This window comes from Dermacentor albipictus, chromosome 8 (genome assembly GCF_038994185.2).
Source record: "Dermacentor albipictus isolate Rhodes 1998 colony chromosome 8, USDA_Dalb.pri_finalv2, whole genome shotgun sequence".
In the NCBI taxonomy this organism is placed as follows: Eukaryota; Metazoa; Arthropoda; class Arachnida; order Ixodida; family Ixodidae; genus Dermacentor; species Dermacentor albipictus.
In genome coordinates this window covers 10,909,887-10,930,816 of record NC_091828.1, presented here as the reverse complement: position 1 = coordinate 10,930,816, position 20,930 = coordinate 10,909,887, and the positions used below count along the sequence as shown (strand labels likewise).

Sequence of the window (20,930 nt, the reverse complement as noted above, 5' to 3'; positions counted from 1 at the left end):
ATCAATAACTAGATATATCGGCAAATGATCCCTAAGAGTAATATTTATTGTTCCAGAAAAGAGGCTTTCATGTGGTAAATTTGTAATAAAAAGGTCAAATAACGTGGCGCTGGTTGCTGAAATGCGAGTTGGTTCCAGCACCACATTTGAAAAAAATACGAAAAAAGAAGTATAGAAAATTCCGCTCGTTTTGATGTATTAGAAAGCATATCAATGTTTAGATCCCCATCTAGAAATAAATTGTAAATATGTATATTAGCATAAGAGAATATCGCGTGTAGCTGCTGAAAAAAAAAACATTTAAATTGCCGTCGGGTGGACGGTACAGCACAGCGAAAAGAAACTTTCCACATTTCAAACATATTATCTCAATATCTGAGGAACATGAAGAAATGACATCGAGCAGTTCATAATTTATGCCTTGTTTAATACGCATACATACGCCTCCACCTCTTCTAAGCGATCTGTTTAGGAAAACTCCGCTATAAGCTTCTAGATGCATGTAATCATTTGCCGAAAACCACGTTTCAGTCGACATAATTACAGAAAAAGAAAAACCGAAATCACTAAGAAACATACAGAATTCATCCTGTTTGCGACGCACTGACTACATAGCAAGATAAATAAAAGTTAGAGGTGAATCGCATTTCTCGGCCTTTTCATACCTTAACACTGACGTAATAATGCTACAAGTGCTCATTTTAGCTTCTGGGAGGTCAACAGGAAATCGTGCATTGTAAAATTCGAGTTTATTGTGAAAGCAATCTTGCATTCGAACAACCGTGCAACGACAAAAGCAGCGACAGCTATCCTGGTAGAACCAATTTTACAACGCCGAACAGGATAGGCTGCATAAACGAAAAATTGCAACCAAAACAAGCTACAACACCTCGAACCTTGGTACATCCTAAGAATATAGAAATAAATAAAATAAATTTTCCCCAACAATTCATACGGCAAAATGCTGTTTTTACATGGTAAAGCAAAGATTTCATGAACCAACAGAGATCAAATGTCATGAGCATGCGCGGTACTTGACCTACGTGGCAACAGAGAATAAGCAAGAAATAGGTCACCGATGTTCTGTTTTGCAGCAGCGCCGTAATATTTGTGCCCACAACACAAAACGCCTATTTCGCTTCCCCGATTGCAGGAAGAACTGGTTATTTTGTTTACATCATCACTGTTTTCAATTTTGATCTTTGATGCGTTTATGCCGCGCAAAGATTTTAACGCGACAGTGTTAAGGAGCTCGTGTCGCAGCAAACCCGGTGTCGTCGGCGTCGGCCGTGAGCGATAAATCCCGGAAGGCACTTCATGAATAAAAACCAACTTGCTAGATGGGTATCGAACCAGGATCTCCGGAGTGTGAGACGAAGACGCTACCACTCAGCCACGAGTTCCATGCTTTAAGGCGGTACAAAAGCGTCTCTAGTGAATGCGGTGTTGCCTTAGAAACGAGCCGAAGTTATACTGCGGTGCATATCCCTAATTATGAACATGTCACAGAAGTCGTAGTTACGCGAGCAGCGAAGTGCGTTTCCGCTACATTTCTTCTGCGCGTTCTGCACACGCAGTGCCATCTTCCGGCAAACACAGCAGACCCCCTCCTCTCAATGCACGGCGCTGCCCCGATAGGTGGCGCGCCACGCGCGCATTGTGGCTGTGCAGGGACCGGTGCGAGGCGCACCGTGGCCCGGACCCCCTCTCCCCAGACGACACTTCGCTGTGCTCCCTCACGGGTTGCACAATCAAGCGTCCTTCCTTTGTTTAGATCACTATGTGTCTGTTTCCCTGCCCGTGCCGTTCACGACGTTTGGCTGGCGTACATCCTTTCCTCCTCCGAGACACCTGGTTCTTTGGTTCGTTCCGCTTGCTCAGGTGCACGTTTTGTTGCCGCGCCGAACGCTGCGTTGCTCGACGCTCACCGCGTGATTGGTGGGTGCAAAGTTCGATGCGAGGCGCCTCGTAAGTGATCGCTGCGCCGTAGCGCATTGACTTACACCCCTTAGGGGGTCGACGGGAACGCTATCGCGTTCCACTCTTAAAGGCGATGCTTAAGCTTCCTCCAATTTTTTCCATCGCGCAGCCAGACACACTTCCAACCAGTCTCGCGCTTGCGCGCCGTAGCTTGATCAAGAAGTCGCTTCAAATCTGGGCACAGATCTTCATTTACGAATACCGCTGACCGAGAGTCAATGTCGGGATGTCAGGCCTACTGTCGGAATGTCAGGCCTACTGCGCGCGCACTCCTCAAAAAGGCGTGCCGCCTTTGTCTGTGCTCGAACTGCACAACAATTTTTTTTTTTGCTTGGGTTGCGTGCCGTTGGAACTCTGTGTGCTCGTCCGATATCAGTCGCAGCAAGCGGAATGCCCACCTTTTTTCCAATTTTCATGACCATTTCAACTAGGTTTTCGGAGGACTCGTACGGAATACCTTTGATTTCGACATTTGCCCTCCGGGAATACTGCTCAGCCCGAAGTATTCTCTTCTCGTGGTCATTTACCTGCCATGCGAGATCAGAGCACTGTGCTTTTAATTCATCATTTGAAGCTCTCAGGGCTTCGTTTTCATTCATAATTTATTCATACTCCTAGTTTGCTGTAGACAAAAAAGCTTTAATATCCCTTAGTTCCTTGCGAAAGTCCCGCTAGATTGTGTCTTTGAAATCTTTGAACCCCATCCTAAGTTCACACTTCAGCTCATCAAAACGTAATCTGATCTCGTTCGACATCCTTAAAACAAATAGCTATGCCAAAAACACAAATTAATACAAATGGCAGCAATGACAGCAGCGGCAAGAACAGTGAAAATCAAGAAGTGAACCAATTCCCAACCTGCGTAAAAGATGCGCAGAGTTCGTGAGCACCCACGAAGCCTGCTGCCGCCCTTGCTGCCATGTGAAAGAACAGGCGGTGCGCGCTCAGTGCTTTTGTATTGTCCGTACAGATGAGCCAGCGGGGCAGAAGGGGCAGTGGCGCAGTCGAACTTCCGTAACTTGAAAGGTGATGCTAGCGTAGGAAATGCACCTTTCCCATCTACGGCGATGAAGTCCGAAACGATAGCGAAGCCACCGGAGCCGGATCGCAGGATAAGGAATCAGCAAAATGCCTGCGTAAAAGATGCGCAGAGTCCGTGAGCACACGTGATGCCTGCTGCCGCCCTTGCTGCCAAGTCTCGATGCCTGCTTGACCCCTGCTTCACCTTAGCTGCGGGTCGGCACGGCATTGCACAATCTTCACGATCGGCCCACGCATGGGGAGTGCTTAACGCCTGCTTCACCTCCGCTGCGGGTCGGCCCAGTTTGGCACATTCTTCGGGATCGGCCCACGGATGGTCTGTGCTCGTGTCTGTTTCACGCCCGTTTCACCTCCGCCGTGGGTCGACCCGGCATTGCACTAGCTTCGGCATCGGCCCACGTAGGGGGAGTGCTTAACGCCTGCTTCACCTCACCCGCGGGTCGACGCGGCATTGCCCTATCTCCGGGATCGGCCCACGTATGGTGTGTGCTTAACGCCTGCTTCACCTTCAACGCAAGTCGACCCTATATTTCACTATCTTCGGCATAGGCCCACGTATGTGGAGTGCTTGACACCTGCTTCACCTTTGCCGCGGGTCGGCCCGGCATTGCACTATCTTCAGGATGGGCCCACGTATGGGGAGTGCTTGACGCCTGCTTCACCTCCACCGCGGCTCGACCCGGCATTGCACTAGCTTCGGCATCGGCCCACGTTGGGGGAGTGCTTAATGTCTGCTTCACCTCCGCCGCGGGTCGACCCGGCACTGGACTATCTTCGCGGTCAGTCCACGTGTAGTGAGTGCTTAACGCCTGCTTCACATCCACTGCGGGTCGGCCCGGTTTGGCACTATCTTCGGGATCGGCCCACGTATGGTGTGTGCTTAACGCCTGCTTCACATCCAATGGAGGTCAACCCTGTATATTACTACCTCCGGGATCGGCCCACGTATATGGAGTGCTTCACGCCTGCTTCACCTTAGGCGTGGGTCCGGCCCGACATTCTACTATCTCCGGGTTCGGCCCACGTATGGGGAGTGCTTGACGCCTGCTACACCTCCGCCGCGGGTCGACCCGGCATTGCACTAGCTTCGACATCGGCCCACGTAGGGTGAGTGCTTAACGCCTCCTCCACTTCCCCCACGGGTCGACGAGGCATTGCACTATCTCCGGGATCGGCGTACGTATGGGGATTTTCTTGCTTACCATAGCGACACGAATATTTCCTTGGATGGTAGAGGTATACAGCTGCGCTGTAATAGAAACAAAGCAGATTATTGACGAAGCCAGCGTTATGGTACACGCCTGAAATTGTGAAGGTTGATAGCCGCGAATACGCCAAGGTCTCCAATTTCCGAACAATTGCGGCCACGATAAAAAAAAATGATTTTAGAATTTATTATTGTGGTTTGTGTACCTAGGATACTTCACGCGCTTTGCGGTTCCTAATCATCTATCCGCCTATCTGCCTGTGCTTATATATATGGCCAATCGACCGTAGCTGCTTATTTAGGAATCTTGTGGCACGCTGCGCCTGCCTTCGTGCCAACCAAACTGAAAGTGATGAGCAGCCAAGACGCCTGGAAACATAAGGATATTGTACGCTTGGAATGAAATGCAAAGTAAAAATTGCGAATGCCAAGCAGTGTGGGAATAGATGTAAACGGAGCTTTCTGCGCGGTTTGCATGATTAAAAATAATTACCGGCGATATTGACGGCAAATACCTAATTTCCTCAGCGTTTATTCTTATACAAGGATGGTGACTCGATGTTAAAGGTTACCTTGTGTCTACCACTGTTGTTTGAGGCGTTGTTGGGCGCTATTGTTCATAATGTCGGAGAAGGTTTTAAATTATCATTGCCTCATATGGCACATCTCATCATGGCAGAAGTATTGCATTGTCGATGAAATGTTTCCTGCGAAAAGCAAAATTGCATTATGAGGAATGCCGTAATGGCGGACTGCGCATTGATTTTCACAGCCTTGTGTTCTTTAACTTGCACCTAAGTGTAGTCGCGTTCTTGTATTTCACTCTCGTTGAAATGCAACTGCGGCGGTGGAGATTTATCCCGCAACCTCTAGCAATGTCATTGCCACAAAGCTTACACGGCGGAAATGTAATTGTTGATTTCTCATACAACCGTTCCCGTAGTGTCGCCTCGACCGTATACATTTCTTTATTGCGGCTTTGTCTCTGCACGCCAAGCGTCATTTGTCCTCTTGACAAATTCGCATGGTGCTTATTTTTCAGAAATAGGAGAATCGTCCGATTATTCTCGACAGAACAGGAAATGGGAGAATAGGAAAATAGGAATAGGAAATCGTCTGATTATTCTTTATTTCCAAGATTACAGGGAAAAGCAAGCGGTCTGGAACAACGTAAAAAAAACTTAAAGGAACGGCATTGTCATTTGTTAGGCGTGATAGTAAACTGAAAGCATATTTAGCGCCAGCAAACAAGGACGGAAGGGAGACGACACCACAATGCGCAAAAGAAAAAAAACGCAAATTTCTATTCAAAATGACTACTGCGCATACACGGTCAGAAGGCGTAAGCTACATTGGGCCAGTGCCAAGACTGATAAGGAAGCCGGGAAGAAGGTGTCTCTAGTATAGGATAGGATTTGGGTTGACGACTGCCCTTACACATGGGACGATGGCGCCCATCCACGCAAAGCAGTATCAAAGCCGGGCAGTGTTTGCCGAAACCTTCCAGCGGTCGCACCTAGCTAGCGACTACAGCCTTGCCAGCTGCGCTTGCTTTCTCTGTATTCTCGAAGTGTTCTGAATAAATTAGATACCTTTGAAGATTTGTTGCTGCTGTATGATCCACATGTCTGTGTCATAAGAGAAACTTGGCTAAATGAGTATATTCGAGACGATGAAGTTGTTTCGCCGGCCAATCAGCTCTACAGACGGGATAGAGGCTCACGTGGTGGCGAAAAGGTGTCAAGATACAAGAACTTGACCAGATTGATAAACACGAAAGCCTGTTTTTGAGAGCCGAGTTTTTTTATATTACGTTTGTTCTTGTCGCTGTTTATCGCCCTTCCGATACTGATTACTTGTACTTGAGCCAACTGTACGATCCCGCACTACAATTTCAGGGAAAAAGTCAAATAATAACCGGTGATATTACTTTCCCCTCCTTAATTGGGTAAAGCTCTATTATGGTTGCTCCACCCCTGGAGACACCATATTGGACATTATGCTTTCCCTTAACCTCGGGCAAGTCGTGAAAGTAAATAAATACAAGAGGAAATGCAGTCCTAGATCTTTTATTTATACGTGACATTTTCGTGGGAGGTACTCTGCTAGTTGAGGAGGATATTTCAGATCACAAATTAATTTTCTACTCATGGATTATAGACACTGATAGGCACAAATATGCTTCTATGATAAAAGTTATCAAGGACTTTGCTCGGGCGGAAGATGTGGCCATAATAAACTATTTGGACACCCATCTATGCGGTCCTATAAGTAATATAGAGGCAACATGGAAGGAAATTCGTCATGTTATTCCCCATTGTATCGAAAACTTTGTGCCACTAAAATGTTCCGTCCGCGTAGAATAAATGCATGGATCACCAGATGAATAATTCAGTGTAAAAGAAAAATAAAACGATGGAGGAAAAAATGTAAAACAGAATCTGAGCAGTTCACACACCTTAAAGACGATTTGTAACGTAAGGTTAGGCAAGGTAGGAATATTTTTTTCAACAACAGCCTTTCGGAGTTCATTAAAAACGATCCTTCTAAGTTCTGGCGCTACTTCGGGAACAGAAAAGTCGAAGTGTCCAAGCTGAATGTCGATGGTGTCATTCAGACAGATCCTTCTAGCATAGCGGGACCTTTAACAAATACTTTCAAAGTGTATTTTCGGAGTATGCAGAATATGAGCAACGAACCACCGCATCAGACCTCCCGCAAGACATTCGGGTAACGCGTGAAGGGATTTCGGCGTTGATTTTAAATGTTGATACGCGTAAAGCTACTGCGCTGGACGGTATCCCGAACCTACTTTCGAGGCGATATGCCGAACAAATTTCTTGGTACCTAACATAACTCTTTAACTTTTCACTGGAGATGGGCGAAATACCTGATGATTGGCGTCTGGCACAAGTAGTTCCCATACACAAAAAGGGCAGCCGTCTTCTGCCTTCTAACTACCGCCCTGTTTAAATGACCAGACAATGCTGTAAGACGTTAGAACATATGATTGCTAAGCACATGCAAGGCTTCCTCTCCGAACATAAAGTTTTACCAGTTCATCAGTACGGGTTCAGAAAGGGTACGTCTACAGTTACGCAGCTGGTATCGACATTGCATTTGTTTAGTTTTCTTGACATGACTGGCCAAATAGATGTAATGTTTATGGAATTTTGCAAGGCATTTGACAAGGTAGCGCATGCTAAATTATTGTTTAGGTTATATCACATGACTGCTGACACCGACTAACGCGTCGCGCTTTTAGTGCCCTCAAATGTACGTTGAACTAGTTAGCGAAATCTAATTCGTGCGCAGGGATCGATTAAACAGGCTATTGGTGACTGCGATGGACGTCAAGCGACAACAGGAGCGTCCCGTTTTAAGAAAAAAAATTCTTCCACGTAAATGTGGCCGCCACGTACGAATGTGATATGGGACCGAAGGCAGCATGGTTTTTATCTCCGTTCTTCATCACAGTATCAGCCTGGGCCCCTTCGTCGTGTTTCTTCATTGGTCTGAAAAAAAAGGAAAAAAAGATGCCTACGCTGCTTCAAAGACTGCTTCCGGTCCCATATCCATTCGCACGTGGCTGCCGCTTTTTCATTAAGTAATTTTTTTCTTAAAACGGTGTTCCCGTATGCCCCTTTGGTCACTCAACGTCCATCGCGGTCACTGACAGCCTGTTCAAGCGATCTATGTGGGCGGGACAGCTTTTGCTAACTCGTTCAACGTACATCTGATGGCACTAAAAGGGTGGTGCATTAGTCGGCAGTCATGTGGTATTCTTTTTAATTTCGCACACTTAAAAGAAAGACTGTAAATAAATAAAAAGGACGGTTAGCATTTATTTCGATAGATTTTATTTCGACGAAAAGTGCAGCAGCAGACTCGGGTAGCCCGTGCGCATCGTTTCCGCCTGTGATCGGTGGGGCGCCTCGTGACGTCAACATTAAGGCGCCAATACCAGGCCCCGTACACTCTCAAGTTCAACAAATGGCCACAGAGGGCGAAAAATCAATCGAGGCGTGTTTCAGTGTAAGCGCGCAAGTGGAGATACTGTAATTTGGTCGAATACTTTAATTTGTGCTTTTTCTGCTAGGGGTGCTGAACATGCTGAATTTTTTACTTTACACAAACGATTGACATAAACAATCGAGGTGTCTAAGGATGTTTTGTTACCTCAGGCAAATAGGCAGCTGATTTTTTTTTAATTCGATTGTTGAAGCTGCTTTTTAGTAATAGCGTCAAGGTTTTTGTACTTGATTAACCACCGACAGCCGACAGCCTATTGGCATCGATGTGTTTCCTGGCCGTTGGCGTTCGAATACTGCGGCGGTAAAACCGGTAAAACATTTTCGAAAGCATGCTGGTTTCGTCTGCGAGTCATTACATAGACTTGCTGTAAAGAGGTCTACTCTTGGCAAAAAATAGTGCCTCATTTTGTTTAGGCGTTGATTATCATAATGAATGCGGCGGAGGTTGAGGGAGTACGCTTGAAGGTACGTTTTTATGCCGTTGATCTCCATAACACCGTAAATACGCAAAGCGATGTCACAGAACACCCGATCATTGTGTGTTCTCCGTCATCGCTTGTTTGCTGTACGCCTACTAATTCTTCATTTCTTCAAGTGTTGTATCCTCCTTTTGTCCTTGTTCTCTTGTGCTTCACTTACAGTATGTCGTTCCGTCAGCTGTAATGCGCATTTGCAAAACCAATACGTTTGATAAGACGCAGTGGTTGTCATAATTTCACTACACATGTATTAAGCTGGCACATATGGTTCCGATACAGATGCCTGTATGCGGACTTGCACGACGTTGATGCGGAGATTAGGATAATTATGACAGAGGCAGCTGACGGCCGTAAGCTGTTGCGTTCTTTCCGCCAAACTACCCGGCCTGGTAGTGCTGTAAAGATGCTGTATAAAAGTGACACGCGGTGACAGGGAAATTATTATACTTAATTAGCAGCCGACCGTACGTTTTGTAGCTTAGGTCTTCTTTCTTGTGCGTTTGTGCTACTCTTATTAATGAGCCATTTCTTGCCTATGTTCTTGACTATGTAACCGCGTTTGTGTGGATGCGTAGACGTGTGCTTTTTGTTATACTTGTAAAATGCAAATAAAATATTTTCAGGCTTACTCAATCTTTGGTGTCGTGTGCGTTTATTCCAGTCGAGGCCATCGTGCCACCTGGAAACCGCATTTTGTCAGTAGCCCTACACGAAATGCAACAGCTGGAGCGCGGCGGCACAACTCGGCGTAACGGCGGCGTAATAAACGAAAAACCGCTCGGGATGCCCTTAAAAGTCAGTTCAGAGTGTGCCTTAACTCGATATGACTCAGCGCTACATGTATTCTGCGCCTCGATCGTGCTCCCGCCAGTTTGGTTGCTGTGTGGCAAACGTAGCGCCTACATTATATAGGCGCTACGTTTGCTACACAGCAACTAAACTGGCGGGAGCACGATCGAGGCGCAGCAGCCAGAAACCCAGTAAAGCCACAGAACACCTGGTAAAGCGTGTGCAAAACCCCGTTTCCGTTTCCTGTTGTACAGCGCCACCCGTGGTCACATACTTTAGTTCAAGACGCCACCGCTACGCTTATTTCCGTAGCACTGTGGAAGGTACAGTTTCCCTTCTCTAAGTTTGTATAGGTGTTCTGTGCCAATACACTCCGACGTAACGCGCGCGCGACCGCGCGCTCGTCATGGCTACGTTACGTTGGCGAAAACACGACCCTCTTCAGTTCGGCGGCATCTGGCGCCGACTCGACCGGCGGCATTCGGCGCGCTCGGACGTCGCCCGGCGCCGAATGCAACCGACTGCATTTCGCGCCGACCGCGCCGAGTAAGTTAGCGCCTAGCGCCCTCTCTCGTCGAGGTAGAGACTCACTACTCGGCAGGCTGAGCCAGAACGAGATGGCAAGAAAGCGTGCCCGACATGTGCGCCTCTAAAATCGAAAGGTCTCTGGGCGTCGTCCAGCAACACCCGTGTGTCTACGACACCAAAAGAATGGACTACTGGGATGCGGAGCGGGAAAACAACGCGCGGGAGCAGATACGCATGTACTCTGGCCTCTCAACAGGAGCGTCAATGCTACGCACGTGTGTGTATACGTCTCTGGATATGCTATTCCTTCAGTGCCTGTTTGTTTGTCTTGTTTTCCTTGTTTCAGTCGAGGAGTGCCTGAAACTATGGAAGCGGCTGAGGGACCGCTATGCTCATGAACTCAAAGCTGTTGAAGCGACGAAAAGGAGTGGCAGCAGCTACGTGTCTGTGTTATGTAGAGAGATCTGTTCCTCTTTAGACGAAGACCACGCGACACACGGTCCGATTCGGTGTCCGATCAGGCGTCCGACGCACCAGAACGGCAGCCGGAATCGAGGTGTTTTGCCGTGCCGAAGCGCCGGTACGGACGTCCGGCGTGCGGCAAACCGGGCAGATTTTCATCGTCCGACGCGTCCGACAACCGCACCGTCGTTTGGCCGTAGCCAATGACAGCGTGGCTGGCATGTGACGTTCATGACGTTCCCTCCACGGAGGCGGCACTGGCTGGCCGGTTTCTCGCAGTCTTTTTTTTTTTCCTTTCCTGCTGCAGTTTGTTTCCGACACGAAATAGTTACCGATTCAGTAAAATTATATCGAACGTGTGCCTGTTATGCAAAGCAGCGCCTAATACACTAGCACCAAGCTACTGGCGAGATCGGGAGCCGTGACACGAGGGCATTTCGCGGGCAGACAGCACACACCGACCGTCTGAGCGAGGCTGCTCGCTTCGCTTGCACGTTTGCCCTTCGCAATGACTGCGTCGAGTAAACCAATTGTATTTAATTACGGGCGACCTAAATGTAAAGTGTTAATTGTTTTGGCAATAGTAAGCGCTCTTTCACGAGCTCGCGTTGGATCGCCAGCGCCGTCGGCCGCAGCGTCCGCCTAGCTAGGCCTACCGGCCGTACCACTGGTTGTTGGCGGAGGCGTCAGTGGACAACGCGCCGTTGTGAAGTGTTCCGTCAGTCGCAGGGGCATAATTTGATTGACAGTATTCGCGTAAAGCGAAGCAGTGTTGTGCAGAGTTGTTTGTATTGTGTTTCTCGATGTGGATATGAAGTGAAGCTGGGCGGCTGTATCTGGGCGGAGCTTACGCGCCGCTCAATCTTTCGGATGCACGCACCGTGTGCCCCGAATCGCCGTATGCCGCATGCCGGAGCATGTGGCGCCGCACGTCGGATCGGACGCCGAATCGTACCGTGTGTCTCCTGCTTAATTTCGTCGTGCGGAATGTGTCTGCATCCGTGCCATCGCCGAGCAACAGTCCGGTCCGCGGTCGCAATCGCTATGTTCCACGGCAGGCGCCACGGAGCGGCGCGGTGTTCTGCGCATGCGCTACTCCAGCTGCGGCAGGGGCGCGGCGTTGTACTGTAGGGGGACGGATTTTCGCCTGACGTGGCGTAGCCGACCTGGCGTCACGTAGCGCAACCACCGCGCGCGCGCGCGCCGGGTCACGTCGAAGTGTATTGGCGCCTTTATTAGTGTTCGTCCGGACCCGCCACTGCCGCCACACATGAAGCACGGTGCAAGGTGGTTTGGCACTGGGATTTGTTTAAACGGTAATGATAAATCTCGAGAACTTGCGTTTCTCTGAGGAGTTCGGCGTTGCTCCCTACATGTATACGTAGCCGGCGTCTCGAAGAAGCAAAAGATGCTGGTAGCAAGCAGTACTTTCGAAGTGAACGAAAGCGAAGTGTTAGCATCTCCCTGTGTTAGAAATGTTCTTTGGGGAGCATGTTTTTTGCAAAGCTGTATTCAGAGATCCAATGAGTTCGTTTCCGGGCAAAGAACTGTACTGCTATGTTCCTGCATGCCTCCTCGTGGAACGTAAAGAGGAATGCGATCGTCGGCATTTGTGCGCTGCCCCAAAGCTGTCGGCAATCTACACAGACTGTGTACATGGGGGAAAAGTTTTCCGGCTTTTGTAGCATGTGTAGTGGCCTCCATCATCCCGCCATGCGCACGCTACTCGTAACCGGAGCCGTAAAGGCGGCGAATTCCGCCGGCTACGTGAGACAGCCGGTTTCTCTTTGTGCGCGAGGGGGAGAGCAGCGCCCTCGCGTGCGCCTGCTTTCGAACACATGAAAACTTTACCCTTGCACTGCATTATGGCAGCTGCATGTTGGCTGCTTCGCAACACACATGCGAATAGAAAATTAACAGCGGTTTGCGACGAACCCTGCGTCAAGGGTGGGAGATGAACAAGTACCTTCCGTTCAGCGTGCCAACACGAAGGAGTTAGCAATAAATCAAAATCCAGGTTGGATGAGTTCGTGTATTGACAAGGTCTTCCAAGACCAGTTACTACCAGTCCGCCCACACCCATCCCGCCTTTGTGCGTTCGTTGCGTCGACCTTTTCGCGCTAAGTTTAGAAAGCGTGCTAGCAGGAAGCCGTACTCTCACACATTCATACATTACTGATAAACTCTGGTAGTAATCGTCGTCACGGAAGTGGTTAGAGCACAGCCCTGTTGTTCTTGAGCGCTTGAAATTCTTTCGATTCACAGCAGCATTCCACTTAGCTACAAGCTTCCTGTCTTGCGGGCATTAATGGAACGTCGCGGCCTTTGATGTTGGTGCAGCTGTAGGCAGCACAGTACGCCGGCGTGATCAGCGCACTACTTCAATTGATGCTGCCCACGTCAGCTACCACTCTACATACACACAAAGGAATGCAGGCTCGAGCGAGGCAGATTATGACGGCACGCACGCAGAAACAAGCGTGGTCAGGCACGTTCGCGGAGACTGCGAAGGAGCGGAAAACCAGTGCTGACGTCACTACGCCGCGGTTTCCGGTCTCCGCTCGCATCGTCAGCAGCAGCGCGCGGCGCTCGATGTGGCGCGGAACGACAGTGCAATTTTAACCGGCGATTACGTCGTTCCTAAGTGAAAAATCCCGCCCAAAATTTTACGTGCATGGTTCATGAAGTTGCCGCATCTGTATATGAGCGCCTTATCGATTTCGGCAGACTCTACAGCTTCCCTTTAACAAGTTTGCTCCTTCGTTCGACTGCAACCAGCCATCCGTCGGTCGCACGACAAAGTGCCTCTCATACCACTCACATCGGTTCACAAGACCCCTAATTGCCACAGCTCATGTATTCTGTATCCGCAGAAGAGCACCAAGGTACCACGAAAAAAGTGGATGGCACGATGCAGCGCGGTGTCATTCAGCTTTCTCTAGTCCTCATACAGTCATCTTGCAGAAGTTGACAAGTACAGGTATCTAGGCATTACGCTAACCAGTAAACATGACTGGTCTACACATGTGCTTGACACCACAGCATCGGCTTTAAGAAACCTGTGGGTCATAAAAAGAATACTGAAAGAGGCACCCATCAGTAAAAATCGCAGTCTATGATGGCTGTATAAGGTCGATGCTTGAATGTGCCGCAGTGGTATGGGACCCACATTTTAGTAAAGACATTAAACAATTTGAGCGCGCTGACAGGAAAGCAGTGCGATTTATTTATGGCGAAATATAAAAGCGACGACTCGCAAACTACTTTAATGCTACAAAATAAGATTCAAGCATTGGAAACATGCAGAAAGATTAGCGGATTGACGCTACTTCATAAGTACATTTCTGGGAACTCCATGCAACTGTACCCGTTTGTCTGAGGCCGACTTCCACCAGAATAACCAGACATACAAAGCAACATTCGTTAAATCCAGTTTTTCCTGGACTAACACGTACAGGTACAGCTTTTTTCCGTGAACCGTTCAGAAGTGGAATTTTCTGCCAGACAGAATTGTTGGTTCCGATAACTATGCAAAAGGGTGCAAACTTACTTTTATCTTGGAAAATTTTGCTTGTTTTTATTTCTGTATTGTCAGATCTTTCATTTGTCATACATTGTCTGTTACTCACTTGTCATTTGGTTTACAATCTTCTGCTGGGGCCGAAACATTGGCCTGCAGTATGTGTACAAAAATAAAAAATAAATAATCCTATTTCTCGTAAAATTACAAATTGAAATCATGCCACATTGTCTAGAAATAGAGAAATATTGCACTCGTGACTTAATGTTATTATACCAAGAGGACTGAAGACGCAGCAGTGAACCTCAAAGTATAGCGTATCCCAACTCCCCTAAGGAGATCTCCTCAGCGAAATAAAGCGTCGACATTTCCGCTTGAATATATTTTTTCTAAATAAACACTCTTATGTAACTTGCGGAAGATTATTAGCTTCAATTCCTGCCTCTTTATCATCCCCAATTACTATACATAACTAGAAAGTAGAGATCCCACACAAATATCTCACCTTCAACGGGCTTGATACAATGTTAATAGAGGGCAATACTAGCAACGAAAAGGCAACGAAGTTAATTAGAGGATGTGTCTTAACTTGTACCCAACAATGAGGAAAGGGAAAAAGGGCATGCCAGGATGGAAGCAAAGAAGAAGGAAGGGGAAGAAAGAAGCTACATTTAAAGGTTGCCATAGAAATAATATATCAAATTACCAACCGATATCGGTGCTCCCGTTTCGTAGAAAACCTTTGAAAATGTGAATAACCATAGGCGGATTTCTCTTCTTGACAAACACAAAATGTTGTGTAGAAGCCAAACTGGTTTTATGAAGCATAGATCAACTGAGAACGTGTTAGGCTGTATTAAACATAGCACACTTACATATATAGACAGAAGCTGACATTTCGTTTATCTCTAGGTTTAAAGAAATCTTTTGACTCTATAAATTACGATATTCTAGTGGATAAACGGTCTAGATAGGGGTTTCGGAGAGTTTCACTAGAGCTCATGAAAAACTATATGTGTCAACTTTAAAGAATTGTGCATATAAAAAAGAACACATCATCAAAACTAAAGCTAACACAAGGAGTTTCACAGGGGTCAAGACTGGGACAGTTTTTTTTTCTGGTTTACGTTAATGATATCGTTAACTGGCTGGCTTACGCCTGGATTGGCGAAAGGAATTTGTGCGCCTATCCCGGAGATATTTCCTTGCCGGGAATGTGTTCCAGGGGGGAGGGTGGGTAACCAAACTTGCGTCTCTCTTAAGGCAAAATTGGCTGCAGCTTAACATAGCGAAAAAAAGCATGTAACATTTGGTGCACTTAACAAATCACTAAGTAGGGAAATAGTTTTAACTTTGGAAGGGCAATTGATAAGCAGGGCTAAAGAGCAAGCGGTTCTTCGTGTTTGGTTCCAAGAGCACCCCTCATGTGGAATGTAGATACTAATAATTTAGCGCCCGAACTCTCCTGATCTATTGGCTGCTTGCATAACATATATATGCCCACTTAATACATGACTGGCTGAAAGCAAACATGTATAATTCAATATTCTACTCCATACTATCCTACGGAATTTTGGTATGGGGCACCACAGCAACAACTTGCAAGAAGGTAATTTTGCACAAAAGAAGAGATTGCGCATTTAGGAAAACTATCAGGGTGGATGTTATGAACTACGGACGTTGCTATTATTTTTTTAATAGAGAATTATTCAAGCAACAGACGTTTACGATTTTAAACTGCTGCAGTACATACATAACAACGCACGGTATATACACGAAAGCACTATTGAAGTTCCTGACCATATGCGACTTAAGAGAAAACGGACACTGAACACAAGGACTCATATGGTAAACAAATACCCACAACTAACTAACAACCCTAACACCAAAAACTAACAATCCGAGACAAAATAGAAGATAATACCGATTTCAATACGAGTAGGAATGCATTCAAGAATCACGTGATGGAATTGCTGCTAACATAGTGTTTGAGAGAGTCACTGTTGTAACAGGAATATATTATAATTATCTTCTCTTTTACGCGGATACATATATCTTCGTGATCATATGCTGCATTTTAGTGTACCATGTACGGTGCGTGAATATGTGACATCATGTGTGTCCGCTCACTACCAACGAACCGCCGCTAAATGAAATGCCACATACGTTGTGGGTACACGGGCCCGTATTCAAGTGCATTCAAGATCAAAAATAAGCATCCAGTTCCATTCAATGGCACAAGAATGAACATACCTCTGTTCCGCGTTTGATGGCAACATTATGATTGAATGCATGTAGTGAAGGAATGAAAAATTCGTGGGGCTGCAACATACATGTGGGGCGGATTACGAGCGAAACTGCTTAGGCTGCATACGTGGGCTGCATACATCATGAAATCACGTATTTAAGTGTGACAGCACACTACGACGACACAAGCGCTACCACGGTAACCGCACCTCCCATGCATCTGATGCAACCACTGCTGAAGCCGCGCCGGCACCTCTGACGTGCGTGACGTTACAGCCACAGAATACCAGGCAACATGCACAGGCGGCATCGCCACACTCTTTCCGTGTCTTATTCTTTTTAAAGGAAGATTTAAAACAAATAATGGCCATGAAAGTCTACACTAAGTGCACTTTCTTATATATAGTGTTTCTCCTACAACGCCGAATTTACGTGGTTGTATTTGTACCCAAGATAATAAACCTATCTTTCGAAGTTGACGGAGTGCTTGAAGCGTGCTTCACCTCCACCACGGATCCGCCCGGTATTGCACAATCTCTGAGATCGGTCCACGCATTCCTGTCCGCGAGCCATGATGTAAGCCGGCCAGGCTACCCACGCCCCCCTCTGGGAATGCGTGCCCGGTATTACATGATCTCCCGGATCGGCGCACTCATTCCTGTAGCCAACAAGTACGTAAGCCAGCTAGTGTGCTCCTCCGCTTGACCTCTTTGGAAAGGCATGCGGGGATGCATGCCTAAAGGTAAAAATCTTGCTGTAAAAAATGTTTAAAATTCTAATGTCTTTGAACTCATTCTAAAATACATAAAGATTCTACAAAACAGGAGCAAGATTGCGGCGGGTGTGAAAACGTTCCTATTCACCTCTGCCGAGGGTTCAGCGGCTCGGGAAGACACTGAAACCGGCTCTCACCAAACGAGTCACGTCGAAGCTTTTGCGCTATAGTGAGCGTGCCTTCAGTACGAAATGACTGGGTTCAGGTGTCTGTCAGGAATGCCTGGTAGCGGGGTTTTAAGAGTTTGAGCTGGGCCCCGCTCTCCCTTCTGATTGAAGTGCCCTACAGCATCACGACGAGTACATCAATCAAAATTTTACTGGTACAATATGACACATCGTAGCAGCAGTGAAATTACACGCAGCGTCTTTCAGATAACTTGTGCGATGCTTCAAAAATTACATGTGTGCGTGGCCATAATTGAAGGGAATTACTATTGTTCACTGTCCTCCTTAGAAGTACAAAGTATTTTGCTAAGTTCAGCTTAGATAATTTTTAACAATAATCATTTACCCATAATCTGACGCAGTTAGTTACACATTTTCAGGAACCTTCTTCAATATGGAAAGAACTGACTTATGCAGTTATGATTGTTTGTTAGAATATAAGAGATGCAACAGAATGTAGAAAATAGGATAAACCACTAAACCAGAGAGCAAGCCTTCGTGTTTCAAATAAAAAGAAAACGCCTTGTTCTTATTAGGTAATCATTGACATAACTTATCAACTCCTTCTAAACTGTCCTAGGAAGGCAAATTTTTTTGATGTTATGGTAGCTAATGGAAATTAAAGTACCCATTGCAATTACCATAGTTTAATTATGTGCATTTGCAGTATAGCTTAAGCTTTCATGGATAGTGTATCGCGTATCAGAAAAGTTGAAGAAATAATTTTTTATAACGTTTGGATTAAAGTAATAGGTGGAATTGAGTAGCTTTCTGTATGCTCAGACTAGGTATAGCGCTGGAACGACTTCAACATAGACTCACTAGGTAGCAGAGCAATGTTTAGCAACTGATCGATGCTGGGTTTGTCGCAGCATTTAGTTGGACTTTATTGAGTGATGTTAAGGACACAACTACAAAAAGAGAGTTGCAATTAACCTCCAGATTAGACTAGGGAGTACCTCTAGTTACGCATGGATTATGTTCCAGCAAGTATACGTCAACGAAACATTAGCCAGTTGCTCTACTTTGTTGACACCAATGATTTCGGGATGACCAAGGTTTGGTTCAACATAATCGCAGAATAGGTCACCAATCAATGCCACATACCGCTGCAAATGTAAAACTCATGGCACAGATACTGCCTGTAGAGCATCCTATGACTTCGCACAAGATATCAGGAAATCTGCAGTTGAACAGGGATGCGTATCAACAAATCTTAGGCAATGACTTAGGGAAACGTAAACTGAATGCGAAAATACATGTCCCTCACACATTGACATTTGAGCAGAAAGAAACTAGACCTATAATTGCTGCTGGTCCACATTTGCCACCAAATTAGCACCACATTTGCTAGAATGTCTCTTTGTCAGAAATGAAAGTTCGTACTGCTCTCATTTAAAGAAGTTCTGCGGAAGCCCGCAAGGCGGAGGAAGATTCATGCACGGGAAAATTGTCATTACGGTCATCTTTAGGCGAATCGATGATATACCTAATGGTGACGTCCTATTTCAACTCTTCCTAGAAAAGTAGGGCAAAAGCATAAAAAGCACAGACTGTTTTGATCGGCGACTTTGATCAGCCTGAACGACAGATGATAAATCAAATTTTGTATTTTGCTTTGCTAAAACGTATGTGCTAGGCAACTTGGTGGCACAGTCCTGATTTATGTTCATCTGGTTAGTGCTACTTGTTATACAGCAATGCGATGCTATACAATTCTGTTTATTCAAAGAGCTGCGAAACACTACAATCCTGCTCCGTCATCCCGCGGGTTCATCCGACTTGTGGCAGTGGGATTTTTTCCCGGTGTGTGAAATTGCAGCTGAAGGAAAATCTACTGGAAGGTATGGCACGACTCCAAACAGCTCTGACTAACCCACCGTACAGCGTCCCGGTAAGATTTCTCTGCTCATTCTGTGACCTAAACAAACGGTGATAGCTTTGAGTTGACAGCCGATGGAACCACTTTCATAAGCGCTAGAAAGTTTCTTTTTTTGTTTTGTAAATAGAATCCTTAAGTTACTGTAAACTTAATCTTGGCACTTTTCTGACAAAGGTTGAGCGTGTGGCACGACCTCGCCTGGCAATTATTCTCTTAAAGAGCCAAGGAAGACTCATCGGTGCAGTTTTTGCTTTGAATGCTGGACCAAGATGACAATTTCGAGTTTTCTTTTACGTTTTAATTACTTTTCTACAAGACATTGATGGCACACGAAAAACACACAAATTGTCCATGGTTTACATCCAGCCAGATTTTGTACTGCGAACGTAACATTCGCCACACGCAAGTTGGAAACACTCACCAGTTAGAAATAACTCACCATTGCGGCCGCTCATAACGTGCGGAGTCCAGGGCAGGATGAGTGCAAGCAGCAAGTGGCACTCGATGAGAAGCCGAACACTGCTCCTCCGAGAGAGCCGCTGGTGCTCCATTTGGTCGGCTCTTCTGTTTCGCTCGGCTCGCTTAGCGAAAATGTCTCGCGCTGAAACGTTTGGCCGCACGCTCACTGCACGACGGCACTTCGGCCAAGTTCACTGGCTCCGAGCTCCCATTTCTGGATGACACGCACCGACGGCAGCGCAACCGGAGCCCCTCCTTCCCAAAGATTATTCAGGAGAGCTCAGCTGCGGAGTCGCGCGTGGCGAGTGGACGCCGTATGGGGATGCACCCTATGGCGGCGCTCCGCAGGGGACAGAGAAGGCGGCACTCCACCGTGGCTCGCCGAACGACGCTTAGGGAGAGATGCGAGTCTCCTACAGTCGCCGTGGTGAGGCGCTACGTTAGGCGTTCCTTGGGCATTGGGAAGGCATGGACGAAAGAGGGAGAGGGAGCGCGTCGATCCACAGCTGTCGCGAGGATCGCTGAAAAGAGGCGGCAGGGATGGGAAGACGCGCGTGCGCAGTTTATTGGCGTGAGCTGTCACGTGACCACGCAGGCGCTTGAGAGCGCCATCGTGGGGCAGGATTGTGAAGTTGAAACGTGTTCTCGCCTTTCTTTCTCGATTTTTTTTTTGTTTTGCTCCGGCGGTCCATCCAAGCAAACTTGCGATAGCTTGCTGGGCGGGGAACGTTGGTTCATAGGAGAAAGGGAAGCCAGATCTCCCGCACTGGTTTCCCGTAATACTTGCGCGAGTAGGTTTATGTCCCGGCGTGTGGTGGAGAAGCGCACTCTAGCCTGTCTTTCCGTTCCAACTTAAAGGACATGCCGATTGAACTGCTCGGGCTGCCGTTCCCGTTCAAATTGCACTGTCGACGCTGAGGCTAGTGCTGTTTAATTTGATACGACCACGAACTGCAAGCACAATAACAGTAATTATAAAAGGTCAACGTGCTCCATGCACGAAAGCAGGTGACACGCACGGGACAAGAAAAAGTTGAGACGAAACGAGCTAACAGCTCGCCTTCACTGAGGGTCGCAGTGCTTTACTTTTTTTTGCGCAAATACAAAACCGGCCTCGGCAAATAAATCACAGGCTTGCTCGTTGCTCCGTACGTTCGTTTACCAACTCGGTGTAAACTTCAGATCGAGCACAGTCCGGGCAAAATTGAGGCTCGCAACGCACGCTATACTTTTTACTTTCTTTGCCGCGATTCCCTTGGCCTCGTCTTAGCGATTTGTTCGACGGGGTTGACTGGAAGTTTCGAAGCATTTCCAGCGAATCGTTTTCGAAGGAGGCTTGTTTAGTTTCACCGTAGATAAA

The 20,930-nt window shown here is 46.9% G+C and overlaps 1 protein-coding gene across 2 annotated transcripts in view; it reads right to left on the bottom strand.

Moving 5' to 3' along the window:
* Positions 1–19,904, bottom strand: part of LOC135915547 (uncharacterized) — a 443,789-nt gene extending 423,885 nt beyond the window's left edge. The window contains exon 1 of one of the 2 annotated variants that reach the window (XM_065448668.2): positions 19,551–19,904. In XM_065448668.2, coding sequence (XP_065304740.1) covers positions 19,551–19,662 — 112 coding nt within the window. In that variant the 5' untranslated portion in view covers positions 19,663–19,904. Of the gene's footprint in view, positions 1–7,650; positions 7,738–19,550 lie in introns of those variants that run through there. The other variant, XM_070523050.1, reaches the window with a different exon arrangement.
* Positions 19,905–20,930: the final 1,026 nt, after the last annotated feature.